A 21,188-nucleotide genomic window follows, 5' to 3' on the forward strand; every position below is an offset into this window, starting at 1 on the left:
CCTAGAATTTAGAAACAATAATTTTCAGAATATGGATAGACTTCTATAGGTCACATAGCCCTTCAAGAACTTTATAAAAGGCTATGGAGAGACAGCTGAATGTCCCTATCTTACTTCATTTTTGTAAACATACTCAGCTTCTGAAAGAATTCAGTATGAGGACTAGGGTAGTGGCTTAGCAGAAGAGTGCTCTCCTAGCATGTGTGAGGCCCTGGGTTCAATCCTCAGCATCACATATAATTAAACAAAATAAAGGTATTGTGTGTTCACCTACAACTAAAAAAATATTTAAAAAAAATTCAGTCCAAGACTTGTAGTATCTAGAGAGAAAATTATCTGATGTAGTGATTTTCTAAAGTATCTCTGGTGATAAAGAAAACTATTATCTCCAGTTTAGTTAAGAATTGAAATGATCATTATAATAATTATTATATCAAATCTCCTCATTTTATATAACAAGAAAATGAGTTCCAGAGTCTGAGAGGTAGGTAGAAGTTTATTCAGGATTAAAACGCATATCTTAATTTTTAGTACAGTACTCTTCCTATCACTCTGAAATGGAGCTCTTAAGGAATATTTGATATGTATAAGTCTCTTTTATCTCCCCTTACCCCACTTTTTCTCAATCACATTCTAAACAACTACTAATGCGGCTCTAAAGTGGATATGTGACTTCCAAGAGACTCCCCAATCCAATTTAATTAAGCCTTCTATTCTGAAAATGTACATGTCCTTGACCTACATTTGATATATATGTACACGGCCACTTTGTGTCTCATTCTAATATATGTGTGTGTGTGTGTGTGTGTGTGTGTGTGTGGCTGTTGTATGATAGTGCTGATATAAGTACTGAAAATCAGTTGTTTTTAATATTTCCTTGTACTCACATGCAGTGGTTCTGATACTGCCTCAGATTCACAGATTCACATGGGAGTTTTTAAAGTACAGCTTCCCAGGAACTCAGGAAGATGAGGCAAGTTTGAAACCAGTCTCTACAACTTAGGGAGACCCTTTCTTTAAAAAAAAAAAAAAGGGGGGTGGTGGCTGGGAATATAGCTCAGTTGTAGTGTGCCTAAGAGTTCAATAAGAAGGAAGGAACATGAATCAAATGTATGAAATATGATATGTCAAGAGCGTTGTAATGTTTTGAACAACTAATAATAAAAAAAAAAGAAGGAAGGGAGAAAGAAAAAAGGGAAAAGGAGAGGGAGAAAGGAAAAGGAAGAAGGGAGGGCTGGGGTTGTGGCTCAGCAGTAGAACACTTGCCTAGCATGTGTGAGGCCCTGGGTTTGATCCTCAGCACCACATAAAAATAAATAAAATAAAGATATTGTGTCCAACTACAACTAAATATATATATATTAAAAAAAAGAAAAGGAAGAAGGGGAAGGTGAAAGGAAGAAAGGAGGGAAGGAGGAAATATAGCTTCCTGAGCCTCACTACAGACTTGAATAAGAATCTTTATGGTTGGAATCTAGGAATCTTTGCTTTTGAAACAAAAAAGACAGTGTAGAAAAATATCCTTGAACGTTATTAAAGGAAATGTCATAGTATTCCTAAAAAAGCAATCTGGAAATATCTATTAAAAATTGAAAATATAAGCTGGGTGCAGTGGTGTACACCTGTAATCCTATCGGCTCGGAAAGCTGAGGCTAGAGGATCATGAGTTCAAAGCCAGCCTCAGCAATGGCGAGGCAATAAGCAACATAGTGAGACCCTGTCTCTAAATAAAATACAAAATTAGTTTGGGGATGTAGGGATATGGCTCAGTGGTTAAGTGTCCCTGAGTTCAATCTCCAGTACAAAAAATAATAATAAATTGAAAATATATGTACTCTCTTGACCAATAATTCTACTCATGAGAATAAGAACAAATACAAATTTATAAAAATCTGAATAAATTGTTATATCCTTAGCAATTACTTCCCAGCCACTAAAAAATGAGTTAAGTTAAACAAGATGACTTGGAGAATTTTCATGAAATGTTAAGTTAAAAGGAAAAAAAAAAAAAAGTCATATGATCCCCAAGCAAAAAAAAAAAACTAACTATATGCAGGTCTACATGGAATTATAAGAACAAAAAAAATACAGACGTATGCATACTATATTGTTACTTGGCGAAGTGAACGTAGAACTGGTTTTAAGAAAAAGAGAGGGCTGGGGATGTGGCTCAAGCAGTAGCGCGCTCGCCTGGCATGCGTGTGGCCCGGGTTCGATCCTCAGCACCACATACAAAAAAACAAAGATGTTGTGTCCGCCGATAACTAAAAAATAAAATATTTTAAAAAATTCTCTCGGGCTGGGGTTGTGGCTCAGCGGTAGAGCACTCGCCTCTTCTGTGTGAGACCCTGGGTTCGATCCTCGGCACCACATAAAAATAAATAAACAAAATAAAGATATTGTGCCCATATATAACTAAAAAAATATTAAAAAAAAAATTCTCTCTCTCTCTCTATCTCTCTCGCTCTCTCTTTAAAAAAAAAAGAAAAAGAGAAATAGGGCTGGGGTTGTAGCTCAGTGGTAGAACACTTGCCTAGCACATGTGAGGCACTAGGTTCGATTCTCAGCACCACATAAAAATAAATAAATAAAATAAAGGTGTTGTGTTCATCGACAACTAAAAATATTAAAAAGAAATAGATAAGAAAACTGTCTATATTAAAGATAGCATGTATGGCTGGAGGTATAGCTCAGCAGCAGAGTACTTGCCTAGAAGCTAAAGGACCTGGGTTTCAATCCCAGCACTCCAAAACACAAAACACAGCATGTATACTATGATCCCATTTATATAAAATTATTTCCATATGTGTATATATACTTTATATATATATATATATACATACGTTTATATATAATGTGTGTATATATATGCTTATATATATACACTTTATTTTTAAAAATTTTATTTATTTTATTCATTTTAGTTGTTGATGGGCCTTTATTTTTTATTTGTATGTAGTGCTGAGAATCTAACCCAGTGCCTCACACATTTGAGGCAAGCACTCTACCACTGAGCCACAACCCCAGCCCCATATATTTATACACACACACACACACACACACACACACACACACACTTTAAGGCCATTCTTCAGATGATAACTGGACAATTTAATAATAAATTACAGTTGTAATGGTTAGAATTTCGTGTTTCCTCTAATTAAGCTTAGTGATTCATAGACAAGGAGGTGGCCATTAGACAATTGCAATGTGAGCAGATTCTAATTCTTTTTGAGGTATCTGAGCAGAGGATATTGTTGAGGGAATTTCTATATTCAACAGAAGTGGGGTTAATATGATACCTACTCACTGATCAACTGTAACAAAATAAACCAAAAAGCTCAATATTATATATTTCCTGATATTGTATAATAAGTATTACCTATAAATAATCCTATTTTTAAAAATTAAGATGAGGGCTGGTGATGTGGTTCTGTGATACCTTGCTTGCTAAGCATTTGAGAGGTCGTGTGTGTGTGTGTGTTTATTTATTTTAGGTATGTGCTACCACTCTGGTGTACACCTAAAATTCCAACTAAGGATCACAAGTTTAAGACTAGCCTGTACAACACAGCAAGACCTTTTCTCAAAATAAAAATTTTAAAAAGACTGGGGCTGTAACTCAGTGATAGAGTTGCCTATAATGCATGAGGCCCAGGATATGATACCAAGTACCAAAAAACAAAACAAAACAAAACAAAACAAAACAAAACAAAACAGAACCTGATTTTTTAAAAATACATATATACATACATACATACATATATATTTTAGTTGTTGTCAGAACCTGATTTTAATTGCACCCTTAATTCTAAGTACCAACTTATAAGAGAAACGGGGGCTAGAAGAACCTATTTTTAAAATTTTTTGTTTTGTGGTGCTGGGAATCAAACTGAAATAACGTTTTTCAAGAAACCAAAAACTCTACCAAACTACAATCAGTAAAACCTATAATATACAAAATGCTCTAAGACAAATGAACAAACTTCTTCAACAAATAAATGGCAAGGACCCAGGAATAATGATGCTCTCCTATAATTCCAGCCACTACAGAAGTTAAGGCAGGAGGATTACAAGTTGGAGGCCTATCTGGACAACTGTGTAAGATACTGACTTAAAATAACAGAAAATAAAAAGAGCTGGTGATGTAATTCAATAGTACAGCCTAGCATATGTGAGGTCCAGATTCAATGCCCAGTACTTCAAAAAGGAAAAAAGAGTGGTGTTTAGATTTTTTAGGACTTACAATCATGTGAAAAGATCACATACTATATGACACCATTTATATGAAGTGTCCAGAACAGGTAAGATACAGAAAATAGATTGGTGGGGTTGGAGGGGAGGGAGGGAGTACAGGGGAATGACTGCTAATGGGTATAGGATGATAGTAACCTTTTTAGGATGATAGTAACATTTTGAAACAGACAGTAGTGGGTTGAGGATGTGGCTCACTGGTGGAGTGCTGGCCTAGCATGTGCAAAGCCCTGGGTTCAATCTATAGCACTGCCAAAAGAAAAAATAAGGGTTGGGGGGAGGTTAACAATTAAAAGCCAAAAAACCCTGAACTACTGCAATGAGTTAACAACTCTATTAAAAACTATTATATTATACACTTCAAGTAGGGGAAATGATGGTGTGTAAATTATATATTATAATGTATTTACTTTTTTAAAGAAGTAATCTGGTGCTTAATAAATGCTTTATGATAAGATAAAGTAGTAGCATATGCCTGTAATCCCAGCAAGTAAGGAGGCTCAGGCAGGTGGATCTCAAGTTTGAAGCCAGCCTCAGCAATTTAGCAAGAACCTCAGCAAGTTAGTGAGAACTTCAGCAACTCAGTCTTAAAAAATGTCTTTAAAAATAAAAAGGGATGGGGATGTTGCTCAGTGGTAAAGCACCCCTGGGTTCAATCTCCAATAAAGAAAAAAAGTTTATAAAATTGAACTAAGTATTAGCTTTTATTCAGTAGCAAAATAAATGTTATTGTACATTCATATATAACATTATAATCATAAAACTGATTTTTATGAAAAATGCTCATAAATATAATTTAAGAAAGTCATGAGACTATACTTACCTTGCTTTTTGCTAAACACAAACAAAATACAGTATATGTGTATTTTTTTTTTAAGGTTAAAACATTAAAACACTGAGTGAGACTGGCAAGGATTTTTGATATTTTAAAACTACAATTAAAAAGGTTGCTCTTTGGAGTATTATAAGGGCTTTTTGTTTTTAAATATAATATTTAACATTCAACTAGTTAGTTCAATTTACAATGTATTATTTTATGTTTATTATCATTCTTAAAATACTTAATGTATTTATTCTCCCTTATATCAGAGAGAAAGCTCATTGAAGCAGACTCTAGCTTTTCCTTTTCTTTAGAATATTCCCAATATCACCCCATCCACGTACCTAGAGCACTTAATAAATGGGATTACAAAATCTGCACTAGGAAGCAAATCCTTAGAAACGTATCTTAATATCAAATTTTATATTTATGTGGCATTTGCCCACAGCTCCAGGAAACAAAGTAGGTATTTAATAAACAAAATGACTATAATTAAATACTGGTTGTCAGCATGCAAGGAACCTGTACAATTATAAAAGCTGTCCTACACAAGCTGAAGACAAAGCTCTCTGAATTAAATTTTACAGAATAATACATATCATTTTAGAGTTGGAATAGATCTTTTTAGAAAAATCATTGAACTATTTCTCTCATTTTTCAAGTAAAAATTTGTTCCTGGGATATTACGTATCAAATTTATATTCAGAAGTAATGTCAGTATCAGGAAAATAACTCAGGGTCTGGAGTTAGTGCATGCAATCTAAATTTCAAACATTCTTCATATCTTCAATTTCCAGAATTAAATCTGTGAGGTGAATGAGATGTAGCTTTGACTCCTCATTCAGTACTATTTTAAGGAGAGTCTGTGAAGGCTACCCTATAAAATAATACCTTGAAAATTCTGTGAAGACAGGAATTCTGGAAATTCCTAATGGAATAAAGGAAGTTCTTGATATTACTAGTTCATTATGATCTGGAAATGCCATTCATATTAGAGATGTCATTCAATAGGGACACCCCAGCTGCAAGGCAGACCTGGAGGCTCAATCTTGGGATTGGTTTAACTTCTAAACCACAAAATGACATTTCCTCTCATCTTACCCAATTCCATGCTGAGTCACTCTTAAAGACCTGTGAACCATGCTGTAGCACTGCATACTAGAGAAACCATGGATAAATACTTAGTGGTCTCTTTCTTTAAAAGGAGGAATTCATTTGCAAATTCCTATTTCTACCTCCATTATCCACTCTATCAAGAAAAACATCTTTCTTTCAGCACCTGTCCTGAAGCTCATGAGTAAAGTCAGAAGTTCTACTACCTCTTACCAAGCTACAAATACTACCTGTATAGAATACCACTCCTCTCATATTGTCTTGTTTTTATATAAGCTTTTATATAACCCCTATTTCTTCTTCCCCTGAAATGTATTCTTACCTGTTTGGCTAAGTGGATGCCAAGCCACATTCTGTGGCGCCCATGCAGAAGAGCCATCCTGGGAAGCCTTAAGACTGGCCTGGTAGAGAGATTCCAATTCCGAGGTCTCCTGCTCTGTGTCTTGGTTCCAATGTGGATGTAAAAGGATATGATTTCTCTCTGGATAGGTTACACAGGTATGAGAATCATGGGGAGAGGACTTCATTCCTGGCCCAAGGATCTCATGTTTAAGCTGAGAATCACAGAACCTTGTGACATTCACCCAGGAATCCAAAGGCAAGGAAGTCCCCAAGTTGATACTGTTACCAATCTCCTTAGGCCTAGGGTCTTTTGCTTGGGATAGCTTTCCTTGGTATATACCTGGCTCTCCCAACCTGGGCTGTCCTCCCCTAGAAGTTTCACTGTTTGGCTGCCCTGAGTCCATGGCAAGAGAAAGATGGTGGTCAGCAGGATCTTCCCAGGAAGGCAATCTGTCCCTACCATCCAGAGAGGCTTGCTCTTTTGCCCAGGGACAATGGCCTTTCCCTTGACCTTGTTGGAAAGAAGGCTTAGAGTCAGAAGGGAAAGAGTTCTTCTTTAGATTTCCAAGACTTCTCTCTTGGGAACCTGAAGCATCCCTCATGGAGGCACACTGCATCTTCTGGAATTGCTCTGCCAGTGAGCGGACAAGTCCCTTTGTGCTGGGAAACTCTGGTCTACATGGCTCCTCACTGCTTCCATCCACTTTTGAAGTCAGAGAAGTTTGGAGGCTTTGGGCTTGGAGGCATTGGTTAGTTTTCTGCACAGGATCAGAAGAATGAAGCACAGATGAAGCAACAGCAGACATTATGGGGTGGCAGGCCCTATATGTGGGAATACTGGGTTGAACTAATGAATTTGAAGGACTATAGCCTAGGCTGTTTGTTTCTCCCTCTGAGGTGGCTCTTCCTGTTAGGTGTGACCAAGACATCACCAGGGATGAGTCAGTAGGATTCCTCTTTTCTTGGAATGGCTGTTCTTGAGCAATGTTCCTTCCTTTTTGAAGAGAGAACCTGCTGTAACTGTTGTTATCACCCCTTTGCCCTGGCAGTTTACCCTCTGAGGCATCCAATGGCACACAATCAAGGTGAGAATTCTCAGTTCTCCCTAGTGTTTTAGGTAAACACTGCCTGTGGAATACAGAAGGGTCAATGCTGTCCACCTCAACTGAAGTCAGAAGCTTTGAGGCAGATTTACTGGGGGAACTTTGCTGTGGGGCAGATGAAGCAGGTAACTCTGGGAACAGTAATGAGTGTGACTCATGGCAGGAAGCAGGTGAGTGTAAGAAAGAAGAACTGGCCCCAAAATCGGTATCCGTGCAGGGTTCCAGTTGGGCCTCGTGGCTTAACAATACTTGGAGCGGGATAGGCTGTTCACTGAAACAAATGGAGAAAGCCAGTCATAAGGTGATTGACAAGATCACTTCCAAGAAGAACTGATCATTCCATTCCCATTTATAGTTATCCACAGAAGGAATGATGAAAATAAATGAAGCTGGGCGCAATGGTACACACCTGTTATCCCAGCAACTTGAGAGGCTGAGGTAGGAAGATTTCAAGTTTGAGGCCAGCCTCAGCAACTTAAAACCCTGTCTCAAACTGAAAATAAGGGCTACCAATATAGTTCAGTGGTAGAGATCCCTTGAGTTCAAACCCCAGTACTGTGGTAAAAAACAAGAAAATTTAAAAAAGAAACAGAGCCAGGCACAATGGTGCACATCTGTAATCCCAGCAACTCAGGAGGCTGAGACAGGAGGATAAAATTTCAAGGCCAGCCTCAGCAACTTAGTGAGACCCTGTCTCAAAATAAAAAATAAAAAGGACTAGGGATTGCCCCAGTACCAAAAATTTTTTTTTAATTTATAAAAAAAGAAAGGAAGAAATGGAAAGACAAGCACAAGTAGGGTCAATAATTTAGAGGTTAACAAAAGAAAAGACTCCCCTACATACACCACTCATGCTCAGATAAACAGGTAATATCAATCCTTCACCAGAGTTACACACAGCAATATTAAGTACAGTCCTTGCCAATATTCTTCACTACATTAAAGTCCCTTTCCAAACACATTCTACTTGAAAATTTAAAAATCAAAATTGCTAGTCTCACATGCAGATGACAATGGAAGGTAGGCAAAATGAGTGATTTTCACACAGAACAGCAAAAATCCAGATGCTATACAAGGAGGGAAATGCTACATAAGGTTCTGTGAGGTAGCCCAACCAAAGGAATCAAGAGGCTACAAATACAGAATACAGGTGATTCATGTTCATAGGATTACACAAAACAACTACTTCAAATTTGTCTTTATTATCTAGGTTTTACTGTATTATTCACTCAGATGTTTTCTTAATATACCATATTCTCTTAAGATTTAGTTGGTTTGTAATTGTTTTATATTTCTGACCCCCCAAAAATGCAATGTTACAGCACTTAAATAAAATCCCACCTTTTCAAATTCTGAATTTTCAGATTATGGATGCTCAACCTGTGCATCCTTATCTGAAAAATGAGGATTTTGCTTTCCAAAATGTGTGAAATTTTGGGTTTTCAGGTTCCTAATCTGAAAATCCAAAATTTGAAATGCTCCAAAAAATCTGAAACCATTTGAGTGCAGACAAGACACTGAAACAGTTTTGGATTCTGGAGTATTTTGGACTTCAATTCTTTTTCTTTTTCTTTGGTACCAGCGATTGAACCGAGAGGTGCTTAACCACTGAGCCACACTCCCAGCCTTTTTTACATTTTGTTTAGAGACAGAGTCTCACTAAATTGCTTAGAACCTCGCTAAATTGCTGAGGCTGGCTTTGAACTCATGATCCTCCTGCCTCAGCCTCCCAAACTGCTGGGATTACAGACATGCGCCATCATGCCCGGCTTTTTTTTTTTTTTTTTGGAATTGAATTTTTGGATTAGGAATCCTTAACCAGTAAAAACCATGCAAATATTCCAAAATCTGGGGGAGAAAACTGAGATCTGAAACATTTCCGGTTCCAAGTATTTTGGATAAAGTGTATATGACCTATATGCTATAAACTATCCTATGTTAGTCACCCAGTCACTCTTGTAACATATACTTGTATGGAAAAATCTAACCATAAAAGGCATACTACATAATGGTCAATGACATACATTTTGGCACCAAACAGACAGACCTAGATTTGAATTCTATACTTCTACTGTTATAAGCCAAGTAATCTTAGTTTTCCTGAGCTCAAGTCTCCTTATTTATAAAGAATGCTAACTAATAGTTCCTATTTTTTTGTCTGTGGGGGGGAATATATATATTTAGTTGTAGATAGAAAAATACCTGTATTTTGATTTATTTTTATGTGGTGCTGAGGATTGAACCTGGTGCCCCACAAATGCAAGGCAAGCACTCTACTGCTGAGCCACAACCCCAGCCCTATAGTCCCAATCTTATAAGGATATTTTGATAATGAAATAAAATACATAAAGTGCTTAGCTCGGGCCTGGATCCTAGGCAATGTTCACAAAATACTGGCTGGAGTATAGCTCAATGGAAGAGCACTTGCCTAGCATGTACACAGCCCAGGGCTGGATGCCTTTATTATATTTTTATTTTGAAAAATACTCAAACTTATTAACAGACAAATTTAATTTTTACTTAAATTCACTTATTCTAATTAAAAGCCAAATTTAAAGGCCAAGATGTGTGAACTATATCAATGGCTACTAGGGCTTTTTCCTAATCAATCTTTTCTTTTTTTTTTTTTTTTTTTATTGATTATTTATCGCATTACATAGTTCATGATATATCATCTTTCATACATTAGACTCAAATTGTGCTTTGAACTCCCATTTTCACCCCAAATACAGATTGCAGAATCACATCTGTTACATATTCGCATTTTTACATAATGCCATATTAGTGACTGGTACATGAAAAAATGCTCACCATCTCTAGCAATCAGAGAAATGCAAATCAAAACCACCCTAAGATACCATCTCACTCCAGTAAGATTGGCAGCCATTATGAAGTCAAACAACAACAAGTGTTGGCGGGGATGTGGGGAAAAGGGTACACTTGTACACTGCTGGTGGGACTGCAAAATGGTGAGGCCAATTTGGAAAGCAGTATGGAGATTCCTGGGAAAGCTGGGAATGGAACCACCATTTGACCCAGCTATCGCACTTCTCGGACTATTCCCTGAGGACCTTAAAAGAGCGCACTATAGGGATACGGCTGCATCAATGATTATAGCGGCACAATTCACAATAGCTAGACTGTGGAACCAACCTAGATGCCCTTCAATTGATGAATGGATAAAAAAAATGTGGCATCTATACACAATGGAGTATTATGCAGCACTAAGAAATGACAAAATCAATCTTTTCAATAGACTTCTCTCTCTCCCCTGTAGTCACTGAGACAATGACAGCTTCTGCTGCGGGAGTACCCATGGTCACTTTCTCCCCTGGCATCTATAAACTCATGTGGTTCCCAAGCACTACCTTGTCAGCTGAGGGACGGCCCCCCCCTGTGATGGGAGGCAGGCTGAGGGCTGCGGCGGCTGCTGCGATGATTGCTGCTGCTGCAATGATTGCTGCTGCTGCATGCGATCCTGCAGGCTCCTTGCTTTTCGAATACTGATTTGCAACTTCTTATCGACTAGGGCTCTGCTGTGCGTGCTAGAGCTGGCACCATGCAGGGCAAGTCTTAGTTTAGCTAAAATGCAAAAGAAAATATAGCAGAAACAGAACACAAAATACAAATAAAAATAAAACAAATAAAATTGAATCAAAAAGAAGCAAAGATATGCAGTAAAACAAAATATGCAGCAGGAATGCAAGGCATGGACCATGCATACACTGTCCAGGGGCACAGAGCTAGCTCTGGCTATAAGGAACATACAAGGAAGCTATGGAGGCCAAAGAAGTTAATTTAAATTATTAAACACACACACACACACACACACACACACACACACACACACCAACTAAAACAAATCAGGAAGATAAACTAGTGCTCAGAGATTGTCACTCTTGTCCTTTCCAACTGACCTGTTCGACTCTGGTCTCCACACACTGCTCCCAACTCCCCCTTCCTGATGGCCAACAGCAGAAATAAGATCCAAACCTGCATCTGTCTTTACAGAGCACAGCTTCATGTGGTCATATAAAATTGGATACCAATTCTAAACTTTATTCCCTGGCTGTAACATTATGGTGCTGCATACCAGAAGGCAGGGGAGAAACAAAAAGAATCAAATATTGCAGTGGAAAGTTACAAGCCTGGGAAGTCAATGGCCAATTAACTCAGTTTTTCTGCCATAAGTTTCAACTTACTAGTCAACCACTAGAGAAAGAGCAGACTAACTTGCTATCTGAAGTCTAACTTCTTCTTAGGATAAGAAGGTAAGCATGGCTGGAGAAGTCATCTATGGATTCCTGTTGAGGGTAATTCCAGTAAATATCCACAAGCCACAGTTACAATGCCAGGCACATTTAGAAATCTGAAGGATGCCAGGAGCGGTGGCACACCGCTATTATTATTGCAGCAACCTGGGAGGCTCAAACAGGAGGACTATAAGTTCAAGGCCAGCCTTGCCAATGTGGCAAGGGCCGAAGCAATTTAACAAGATCCTGTCTCAAAGTAAAAAAATAAAAAGGGCTGGGGATGTAGCTCAGTGACAAAGTGCCCCAGGTTCAATCCTTGGTACCCAGAAAGAAGAGAGGAGAGGAGGGGAGGGGAGGGGAGGGGAGAGGAGAGGAGGGGAGGGGAGGGGAGGGGAGGGGAGGAGAGACGGGAAGAGAAGGGAAGGGAAAGGAAAGGGGAGGTAGAAGGAGAAGAGGAAAGGGAAGGGGAAGGGGAGGAAAAAGGGAAAGGGAGGGGAGGGAAAAGAAATCTGAAGGGCATAGATAGCTAAAGGGCCTCACTTTGGAAATGTGAGAGTTAAGAAGCATAAAAATTATTTTTATAGTCATCTGAGCGACAACACTAATACCTATTATGAAGTTAGTAAAAAATGCCATAGCCATAGCGGTTAAAGTTACTTACAGATAGCTTCGTTACAAAGAGCCAAAGCTGTAGCACAGTCTCCCTTTTGTTCCAGATGCAGCGACTCTTCAAACATTGAATTTGCCTCTTGCAGAGACCTCTCAAAGCCGTCACTCCTCCCTGAAAGGGCCAGTACTTTTTGTTTTCATTATAATTAATTCCAACTTCATCTATGTACTGCTGTTTCCCTTTGGTGCACACAGATCCTTGTTGCCAAGTCATTGGTCTATCCTTATTTCAACTGTCCATTACTATTAAGAAGTCCCTGAAACAAGTACACCCGTTTTTGCTTTACCCAAGATCTTCCAAGGCCCTGAAAGAGAGGCATGTCATTGCCAGCCACATGTTCTAACTCGAAGACTTCTCAGGGACTCCCTCCATGAAAGAACAAAATATGTCTATAACAACATGACTTCTCATGGCTAAAACTGAACTGCTCTTCCATAGTGTTACAGTACACATCCTGCCAGAGTATCAGAATGCCACAGACTTCCAATGCTGTTATGGAAAAGATGGCTTCACTATTCTATGAAAAGTATTCCATATCACTTCTTTCCTATAGCAATTCACAGAGATCTCTTCATCACCCTTAACTAGAAAGTCAGTAAAACTCTTGGGCACAGGGGGTCTACAGTTCCTACCATGGCAGTTGAATCGCATTTGTTGTTACATAAACATACCTTTCATCAGCACTACTAAGTATTTATTTTTATCATGCCCTTGTGTGGGGAGCCATTCTCACACGTGATTGGGCAACTCCCGGTTTGGGTGTGAGGCGCTCTGGCTAAACTGTGTCAGAGCTTTCCCGACCCTCTCCTGGTGTGAGAGCCTGTCCGTGTGGGGGTGTCACTTGACCACTGACCCTGGGGCCAATCACTGACCCTGACCTTGGAGTGCTGCCCCCCTCAACCTTCATTGGATGGAATTCTCCCCTGAATTTCTTGTTCCCCAATAAAAGGCCACTCCCTAGCGTGCTCTCTCTCTCTCTCCTGCTAGCCCTGAGTAATCCCTGCTGCCCTACCGGGTGGGTTCAAGGTGTGAGTCAGAGGGAGAGCCGACTCGGACCTGGTCATAGAAAAAGGTAACTGAGTCTGTGTGTTTATTTCGATCTCACTAGCTAACTTTTATGCCAAGAACCTCTTTAATGAAACCAGTGCGCTGGTCGCATGGTGGAACCCTTGCTCATCAAAACTATCCCCAAAAGGCACCTTCCCATATAGCAAGCTGAGGATATTCCTTTCTCCTCTCAAAGTGGATGAGTTTCAAAGCAGGTGCTAAAGAATCCAGAGGAAAAGGCAAGGAAATAAGTAAAGGCAACTTCTGTAAATGAACCCTGAAGCTTATTTACCCCCTTGCCTTCTACTCACTCATAACCATAAATTGGTAAAAAACTATAATTTAAGTTCATCTACCACTGGGATTGACACTGAACATTTACAAGGGGGAGGGGCTGTGGGGCAGGGATCAAACTGTCTTAATCATTCTTCTCCATAATGTCTTCTTATCTCCAGCTGGAAATGCTAAGATAAGATCTTCCATATCCCTAAAATTCCCTTCTTAATTCACCCTGGCTTTTAGAAAGTACTTCCACTACTACAGCAGAAGTAGCAGGTTAATTCTGAAGAAGCTGGCACTCAGGTTTCACCTCATCAATAGAAGTGTGGTTTTCCCCATTCCCAGGTCCAAAGTTCTTCCATTATATTTGCAATCAACTGAATTTATACTACCAATATAATCCGAGATGGATGGTAGCTAAAGCCATTAAAAAAAAAAAAGTTTATAGGCTAGGAATGGTAGAGCACTTGCCTAGCATGCACAAAGACCTGTGTTCGATCCCCAGACCTGCAAAAATAAAATGAATGCTCAAATTTATTTAACATCCTTGCCTTCTACTCATTCATAACCGTAAATTGGTAGAAAGCTATTATTTAGGTTCACCAATAATTGGAATTCAAATTAAGCCTTCACAAAGTCACAGGTGGAAAGAAAAGATCTTAGGCAAACTATAGTTAATGACTATAATGGATATAAATTCTTTTTTCTTTTTTATTTTTTTACTTGTAGAGGGACACGATACCTTTATTTTACTTATTTATTTTTTATGTGGCTCTGATAATTGAACCCAGTGTCTCACACATACTAGGCAAGCGCTCTCTACCACTGAGCCACATCTCTAGCCCCATGGATTTAAATTCTTATCATCCAAAATCTTAGCACTTCGTTCCTTCTCTCAGGAGATCCAAAATGTATGAAGAACTGACAAATACAGGCAGGGAGATTCCCTCTAAACTGTACTGCTCAATTGACAGAGGAGGGAAAAGACAAGGAGAAAGATGACAAGATCCCTCTTTCGAAATAATATAAATTTGTGACACCAAAGTGATTTAGCTAAAGGTCAAAATGGAAGAAAAGACTACCCAAATACAGAGACAACTAAGGAATTGGGCATTTTTATTTATTTTTGCCCTTTTTTTTTTTTTTTTTTTGGTACCAGGGATTGAATCCAGGGATCCAGGGTGCTTAACCACTGAGTCACATCCCTAGTCCTTTTTAATATTTTATTTAGGAGATAAGAGTCTCACTGAGTTGCTTAGGGCCTTGCTTAATTGCTGAGCTGGCTTTGAATTTGTGATCCTCTTACCTCAGCCTTCTGAGCCACTGGGAATGCAGGCATGTGCCACTATGCCCAGCTAGGAATTGGGCATTTAAAACTCATTTTAAAACAAATATAATGCCTGGGAAATATATGACAGTTGCTTTGAATCAAAGACAGTAGGGGTTGGGGATATAGCTCAGCTGGCAGAGTGCTTGCCTCCCATGCACAAGGCCCTGGGTTCAATCCCCAGCACCACACACACACACACACACACACACACACACACAGAATGAATGTTGAGGTCTGGGTTGTGGCTCAATGGTAAAGCACTTTCCCAGCCTGTGTGAGATAACTGGATTTGATCCTCAGCACCACGTAAAAATAAATAAATAAGATAAAGGTATTGTGGAGGGGGAAAAAAAAAAAGTAGGACTGCTGGGCATGCCACAATGGAGCATACCTGAAATCTCAGAGACATGGGAAGATGAGACAAGAGGATTACAAGTTTGGAGCCAGCTGGTGAATTTAGCAGGACCATGTTTCAAAATAAAAAAATAAGGCTGGGTGCAGTAGTGCACACCTGTAATCCCAGGGGCTCAGGAGGCTGAGGCAGGAAGATTGCAAGTTCAAAGCCAGTCTCAGTAACTTATTGAGGCTCTAAGCAATTTAGTCAGACCTTGTCTCAAAAGAAAAAATGAAATGGGCTTGGGATGTGGCTCAGTAGTTAAGTGCCACTGGGTTCAATCCCTGGTACAAAAAAAAAAAAAAAAAAAAAGTAAATTAAGGGGCTAGGAATGCAGAGCTCAATGTAAGAGCACTTGCCTAGCATGCATGAGAGTCTGGGCTCAATCCTCAGCACCACATGAATTTTTGTAAAAAGTAAATTAGGAAAATAAAAGTAAATTAGGCTTTGGGTTCTCAGATCCTATTTGACAGATCTACTTCGCTAAAGCTCCAGGTGAGGTTATCTCCGGATATATATATATATATATATATATATATATATTTTTTTTTTTTTTTTTTTTTCCAGCAAATAGAATTTCCCTCACTATCAGTGTGGCTCACTTCTTTTTTGCTGTTTTTGAATTGAGGCTACTTTCATTTATACCTTCTGTAGAGATGTTCATGGAATATATTTTTCATGAATAATATACTATCTCTGATCTATTGGGCTTTAGTAGACATGCCCAAAATTAGTATCTATCTCTTATCACAAGGGTTGTCACCTCTTACTTTAACTCTCACTGGAATGATTGACTTAAAAAAATATATAACTTCTAAAGAGAATACAGGGAACTTACAAGCTTGGATCTTTTTTCATACCTTTTCTCTCTGTTCGCGTTACTAACAACCTAATTCTCACAACAATTACCCTGATTCTGCAGTTCATCCAAGTCCATGAAGCGGCTGGGATGAGGGTTAAACCCTTTAGCAACCTCTAATTCCTTCTCCCGTTTCCTTCGAAGTTCCTGTTCCTGGGCCCTCCTGGTCACCTCTTCCTGCAATTCATCCAGTTCACTTTTAGAAGATACCTCCCCACCTAGGACATAAGCAAAGGAGAAGCTAAATCAACATTTCTATAAAAAAGATAAAACACCTGCTAAATATATGACTACTTTGATATGTTTTTTTTTTTCTTTTGGAACTCTTCTCTTTAATTTGAAGTAAATGTTTTGAATACTGATATCCATATCAAATTCTGGGCCCTGAGTAATAAAAATCACAGCAAAACAAAAAAACTATGAACATTTGGTATAACAACATGACACCTGACACTTGCTAAACATTTTCAATGTATTAGGAACAGTTTTAAGCACTTTTACATATATTATTTAACACTCATAATTGATGATGAGAATTACCTTCATTTTAGGAATGAGAAAGTTGAGTCATGAAAAGAGTAACACAGTTGGCAAAAGGTAGAGGTAACTTCAAGTCACTAAGTTAAATTCATAATCCATGCTCTTAACCAGTAGGAAGCACTCTATCAGAGCTTCAAGCAAGTCATTTGAGCTTCTCGCCCTTAATTTCTTTCTTTCTTTCTTTTTTCATTTCTTTTCTTTCTTTCTTTCTTTTTTTGTGGTGCTAAGGATTGAACCCATGGCCTTGTGCATATGAGGCAAGCACTCTACCAACTGAGCTATATCCCTAGCCCTCGCCCTTAATTTCTATCTTTAATGAATTTGTAAAATGTCCACAGTAGTAAAAACTCCACTGCATAAGTGTTCATAGATTTAGAATGATTTTAATAATAAATTGTTTATCATGTATTATATCATGTATAGTATGTATAATAATATATATAATATGTATAGTATGATTTCTTCTTTTTTTGGTACTGGGGATTGAACTCAGGGGTACTCAACCACTGAACCACATCCTCAGCCCTATTTTGGATTTTATTTAGAGACAGGGTCTCACTGAGTTGCTTAGTCCCTTGCTAAGTTGCTGAGGCTGGCTTTGAACTCGCAATTCTCCTGTCTCAGCCTCCAGAGCTGCTGGGACTACAGGCATGCACCATCATGCACGGCTCATTTTTTTTTTTTTAAAGGTGTTGAGAAGCTGGAGATATAATTCAGTGGTATAACACTTGCCTAGTATGCGAAAGGACCTGGATTTGATCATCAGCACTATAAAAAACAAACAAACAAAAAATAATGGTGAGGGATGGGGATATGGCTCAGTGGTGGAGTGCTCGCCTAGCACATGTAAGTCACTGGGTTCGATCCTCAGCACCACATATAAATAAATAAAATAAAGGTATTGTGTCCATCTACAACTAAAAATATTTTTTTAAAAAATGATGGTGACATATATATATACATACACACACACACACACACACACACACACACATACGTACATATATACCTAAAGTATGTACTGTATAAGCATAAAAAAGAGGTAGAAATATATATAACATAATGATAATACTGATACCTTCGATTTCAGGAGGCAAAAGCAGGTTAATAAATTATTGTGCTGGATTTACTTCTATAATTTTTTCACTTTTTTATTGTTGCATTATAGTTGTACATAACTGTGGAATTTGTTGTTGCATATTCATACATGCACATAATATAGCAATATAATTTGGTCTATATTACTCCTCAGTATTTCCCTTTCCCTTCCCTCCTTCCTCCCTCTGGTCTCTTTCCTCTACTCTAATGATTTCCCTTCAATTTTTAGGAGATCCCTCCCACTTTTCTGTTCATTTTTCCTCTCTAGCTTCCACATGAGAAAAAACATGTGATTGTAGTTTTTTATTTTTTTTAAGTGATTGAACCTCAGATAAAAAGTGCCATGCCGGGTGCAGTGGTGCACACCTGTAATCCCAGCAACTCGGAAGCCTAAGGCAGGAGGATTATGAGTTCAAACCCAGCCTCAGCAAAAGCAAGTTGCTAAGCAACTCAGTGAGACGGCATCTCTAATAAAATATAAAAAAGGGCTGGGGATGTAGCTCAATGGTTAAGTGTCCCTGAGTTTAATCCCTGGTACTACCCCCTGCTAAAAAATACATGCCTTAATAGAATGATTAGATCAAACTGTGGGACCTGTAGGGCTTATTATACAAAGAGGATGGTGGAATTATATGTTAGGGGAAGAATTTTGGAATTATATGTTATGGGAAGAATTTTGTCATAACTTTTTTTGTTGTGAATTTTGTTGTGAAATCCTGTCAGATTCTATGTAGCTGATCCAGAATTGAGGATTACTGGTTAAATCACTCTTTAGTATACTGCAAAGGTACTGACTATCTGAAGAGGGAAAAAAGGGCAATATGCTTATGTATGATCACATGTTTCTTAAAAGAATGTCACTCAACATGAAAGAAATTAAAATGTAGGAAACAAACAAACCAAATGTGTAACTTCACTGGGAAGCATGAATTTCTTCCACTGGTCTCTAATTTACTCTAACCCAGTATTCCTAATGTATATGACTCTACGGGTATTATTCTGTTCTACCAGATGTCAGCAACCTATAGCACACATATTAAAAAACTAAAATGGTTTGTGTATTTTTATTAATACTGCTGCATACCCCCTATCCAACCACCTGTAAGAACCTTCAGTAACTGTCAAGACACTTGGTAGTTAAGACTAGGATGTACAGGCAAGGGCAATGTTAAGTTTGAATCACTAATTTCACAGTTTTGCCCATAGCCTATATGTCTTTTCTGTACCTCAATTCATAGTACTAATCAATAATAAACTAATTTCTGAGGAAGCTACCCCTATACTAAGGAAAACACTAAGATTTATTATTTTTAAGAATGGAGTTGTTATTACTGCTGTTCACCAATTTTTTCTCCCTTTATTCCCACAAGGACTCTCTCCAAAGTAGAAACACTGAGGCAAGTCATGATACAGAACAACAACAACAACAAAAAGATAAATCCAAAGATGGAGCAGCTAGAAAACCTCCGTATTAACATTCTGAAGATATACTCAAACTATAACTGTCCTCTAACTTATTTAAATCTACTCAGGTAAGGCTGTTCCCCAAATAGAATTAATCTTCAAATCCAGTCCTCCAAATCCACTGTCCTTCTGCTTACCTGAAAGGGGTTGAGTTTTTGTCCAGCCACTCATGGATACTGTGGAGTCCACCTCTAGGATGCTACTGCTGTGAGACTTTGGGATATGACGCCAAGAAGGGACTATCCCAGTTGATCTCTTAGCACTTGGATCCCTTCAAAAAAGAACCCAGAATCTAGTAGAAGCATCAGAAGAGTGATTACTTGCAATACTAACAAGACTAAATTCCTACAACAAAACATCAAACTAATATAATTAAAGTTTCTGAGAGCCAGGCATGGTAGCACGCACCTACAGTCCTAACTACTCAGGAAGCTGAGGCAGGAGGACTGTCTGAGCCAGGAGTTCAAAGACAGCCTGAACATAGCAAGAGCCCTTCTTTTTAAAAAAGGGTGGGGAAGGGGAAGCTGAGGATGTAGCTCAAAGGTAAGCACTTGCCTAGAACATGTAAGGTCCTGAGTTCAATCCTAGTATAAAACACACACACACACACACACACACACACACACACACACACACACACACGCTTCTGCTAAACTTCTTCTGGAAATTGAAAAATATTACAATCCCTCCATTTTCAATTCCACTCATTTCCTCCATTTTATCTTAACTCATTTACATCTTATGCTTCTAACATACATAGTATCTGACACAACAGACACTCAAAATCTATTAAATGAATTAATGAACATATTATATATTATCTTCCCTTTTCCTGCTAAATTTTTTTCTTTTTTTCCCCTGTGGTGGTGGTGGGGACCAAACCCAAAGCCTTGTGCATGCTAGGCAAGTACTCTACTAATGAACTATATCCCCTGCCCAATCTTATTAAATATTTTGGCATCATCTCATGTGCAAAACGGAAAAGGGTCCTGTGCCTACAGAAGAAGAGTGGCAAAGAATGAGGATATGATATCACCCTTGCAGAAAATATAATCTTTCCTTTTAGAGCAGCTATACTATTAGTGAAATCGTGTCTGTGGCAACTCAGTAAAACTAATATATGTAGATCAAAAACACATAGAACAAACTGCCTTACAAGTAGAATGCAATGAACTCTGTCTAAATTGTCACCATTATCTTATAGGATTATGAATATCACTAGCTTCATAAAACCCAGAATACCCAGTTACCCTAAAAAACCAAACAAAAACAAAAACTCTTTCAAATTAGAAAGCAAGAATAAGTAACAGTTGTGTTTTTTCTGATTATAGAATTATAAAGGTTTGCTTCACTAATTGATTCTTTCATTGAAAATTATTAAGTAATTTAAAATACATTTTAAAATTATATACATTTAAGACATAGAAAATTATGTTATAAGATACACATAGATGATAAAAAGATTATTGTAAGTGAAGCAAAATGAACATAACCATCATCTTATATAGTTACTCTTATTTTTGTGGCAAGAGCAGCTAAGATCTCATGTAACATAAATTCTATATACAGTACAATGTTAATACCTATATTCCTCATTGTTGTATATTAGAACTCTAAACTTG

General features: G+C 38.0%; 1 protein-coding gene across 17 annotated transcripts in view; it reads right to left on the bottom strand.

The window, feature by feature from the left end:
- The window catches only part of USP54 (ubiquitin specific peptidase 54), a 133,750-nt gene that overhangs the window by 7,023 nt on the left and 105,539 nt on the right, over nt 1-21,188 (bottom strand). For 12 of the 17 annotated variants that reach the window (XM_081267818.1, XM_081267810.1, XM_081267820.1 and 9 more), the window contains 5 exons: nt 19,704-19,837; nt 16,515-16,682; nt 12,547-12,666; nt 11,001-11,214; nt 6,510-7,903 (listed from right to left, as the gene is read on the bottom strand). In XM_081267818.1, coding sequence (XP_081123944.1) covers nt 6,510-7,903; nt 11,001-11,214; nt 12,547-12,666; nt 16,515-16,682; nt 19,704-19,837 — 2,030 coding nt within the window. The other 5 variants (XM_081267826.1, XM_081267823.1, XM_081267815.1 and 2 more) reach the window with 4 other exon arrangements.

Source organism: Spermophilus citellus, assembly GCF_964194105.1.
Source record: "Spermophilus citellus genome assembly, chromosome: 15".
NCBI lineage: Eukaryota > Metazoa > Chordata > Mammalia > Rodentia > Sciuridae > Spermophilus > Spermophilus citellus.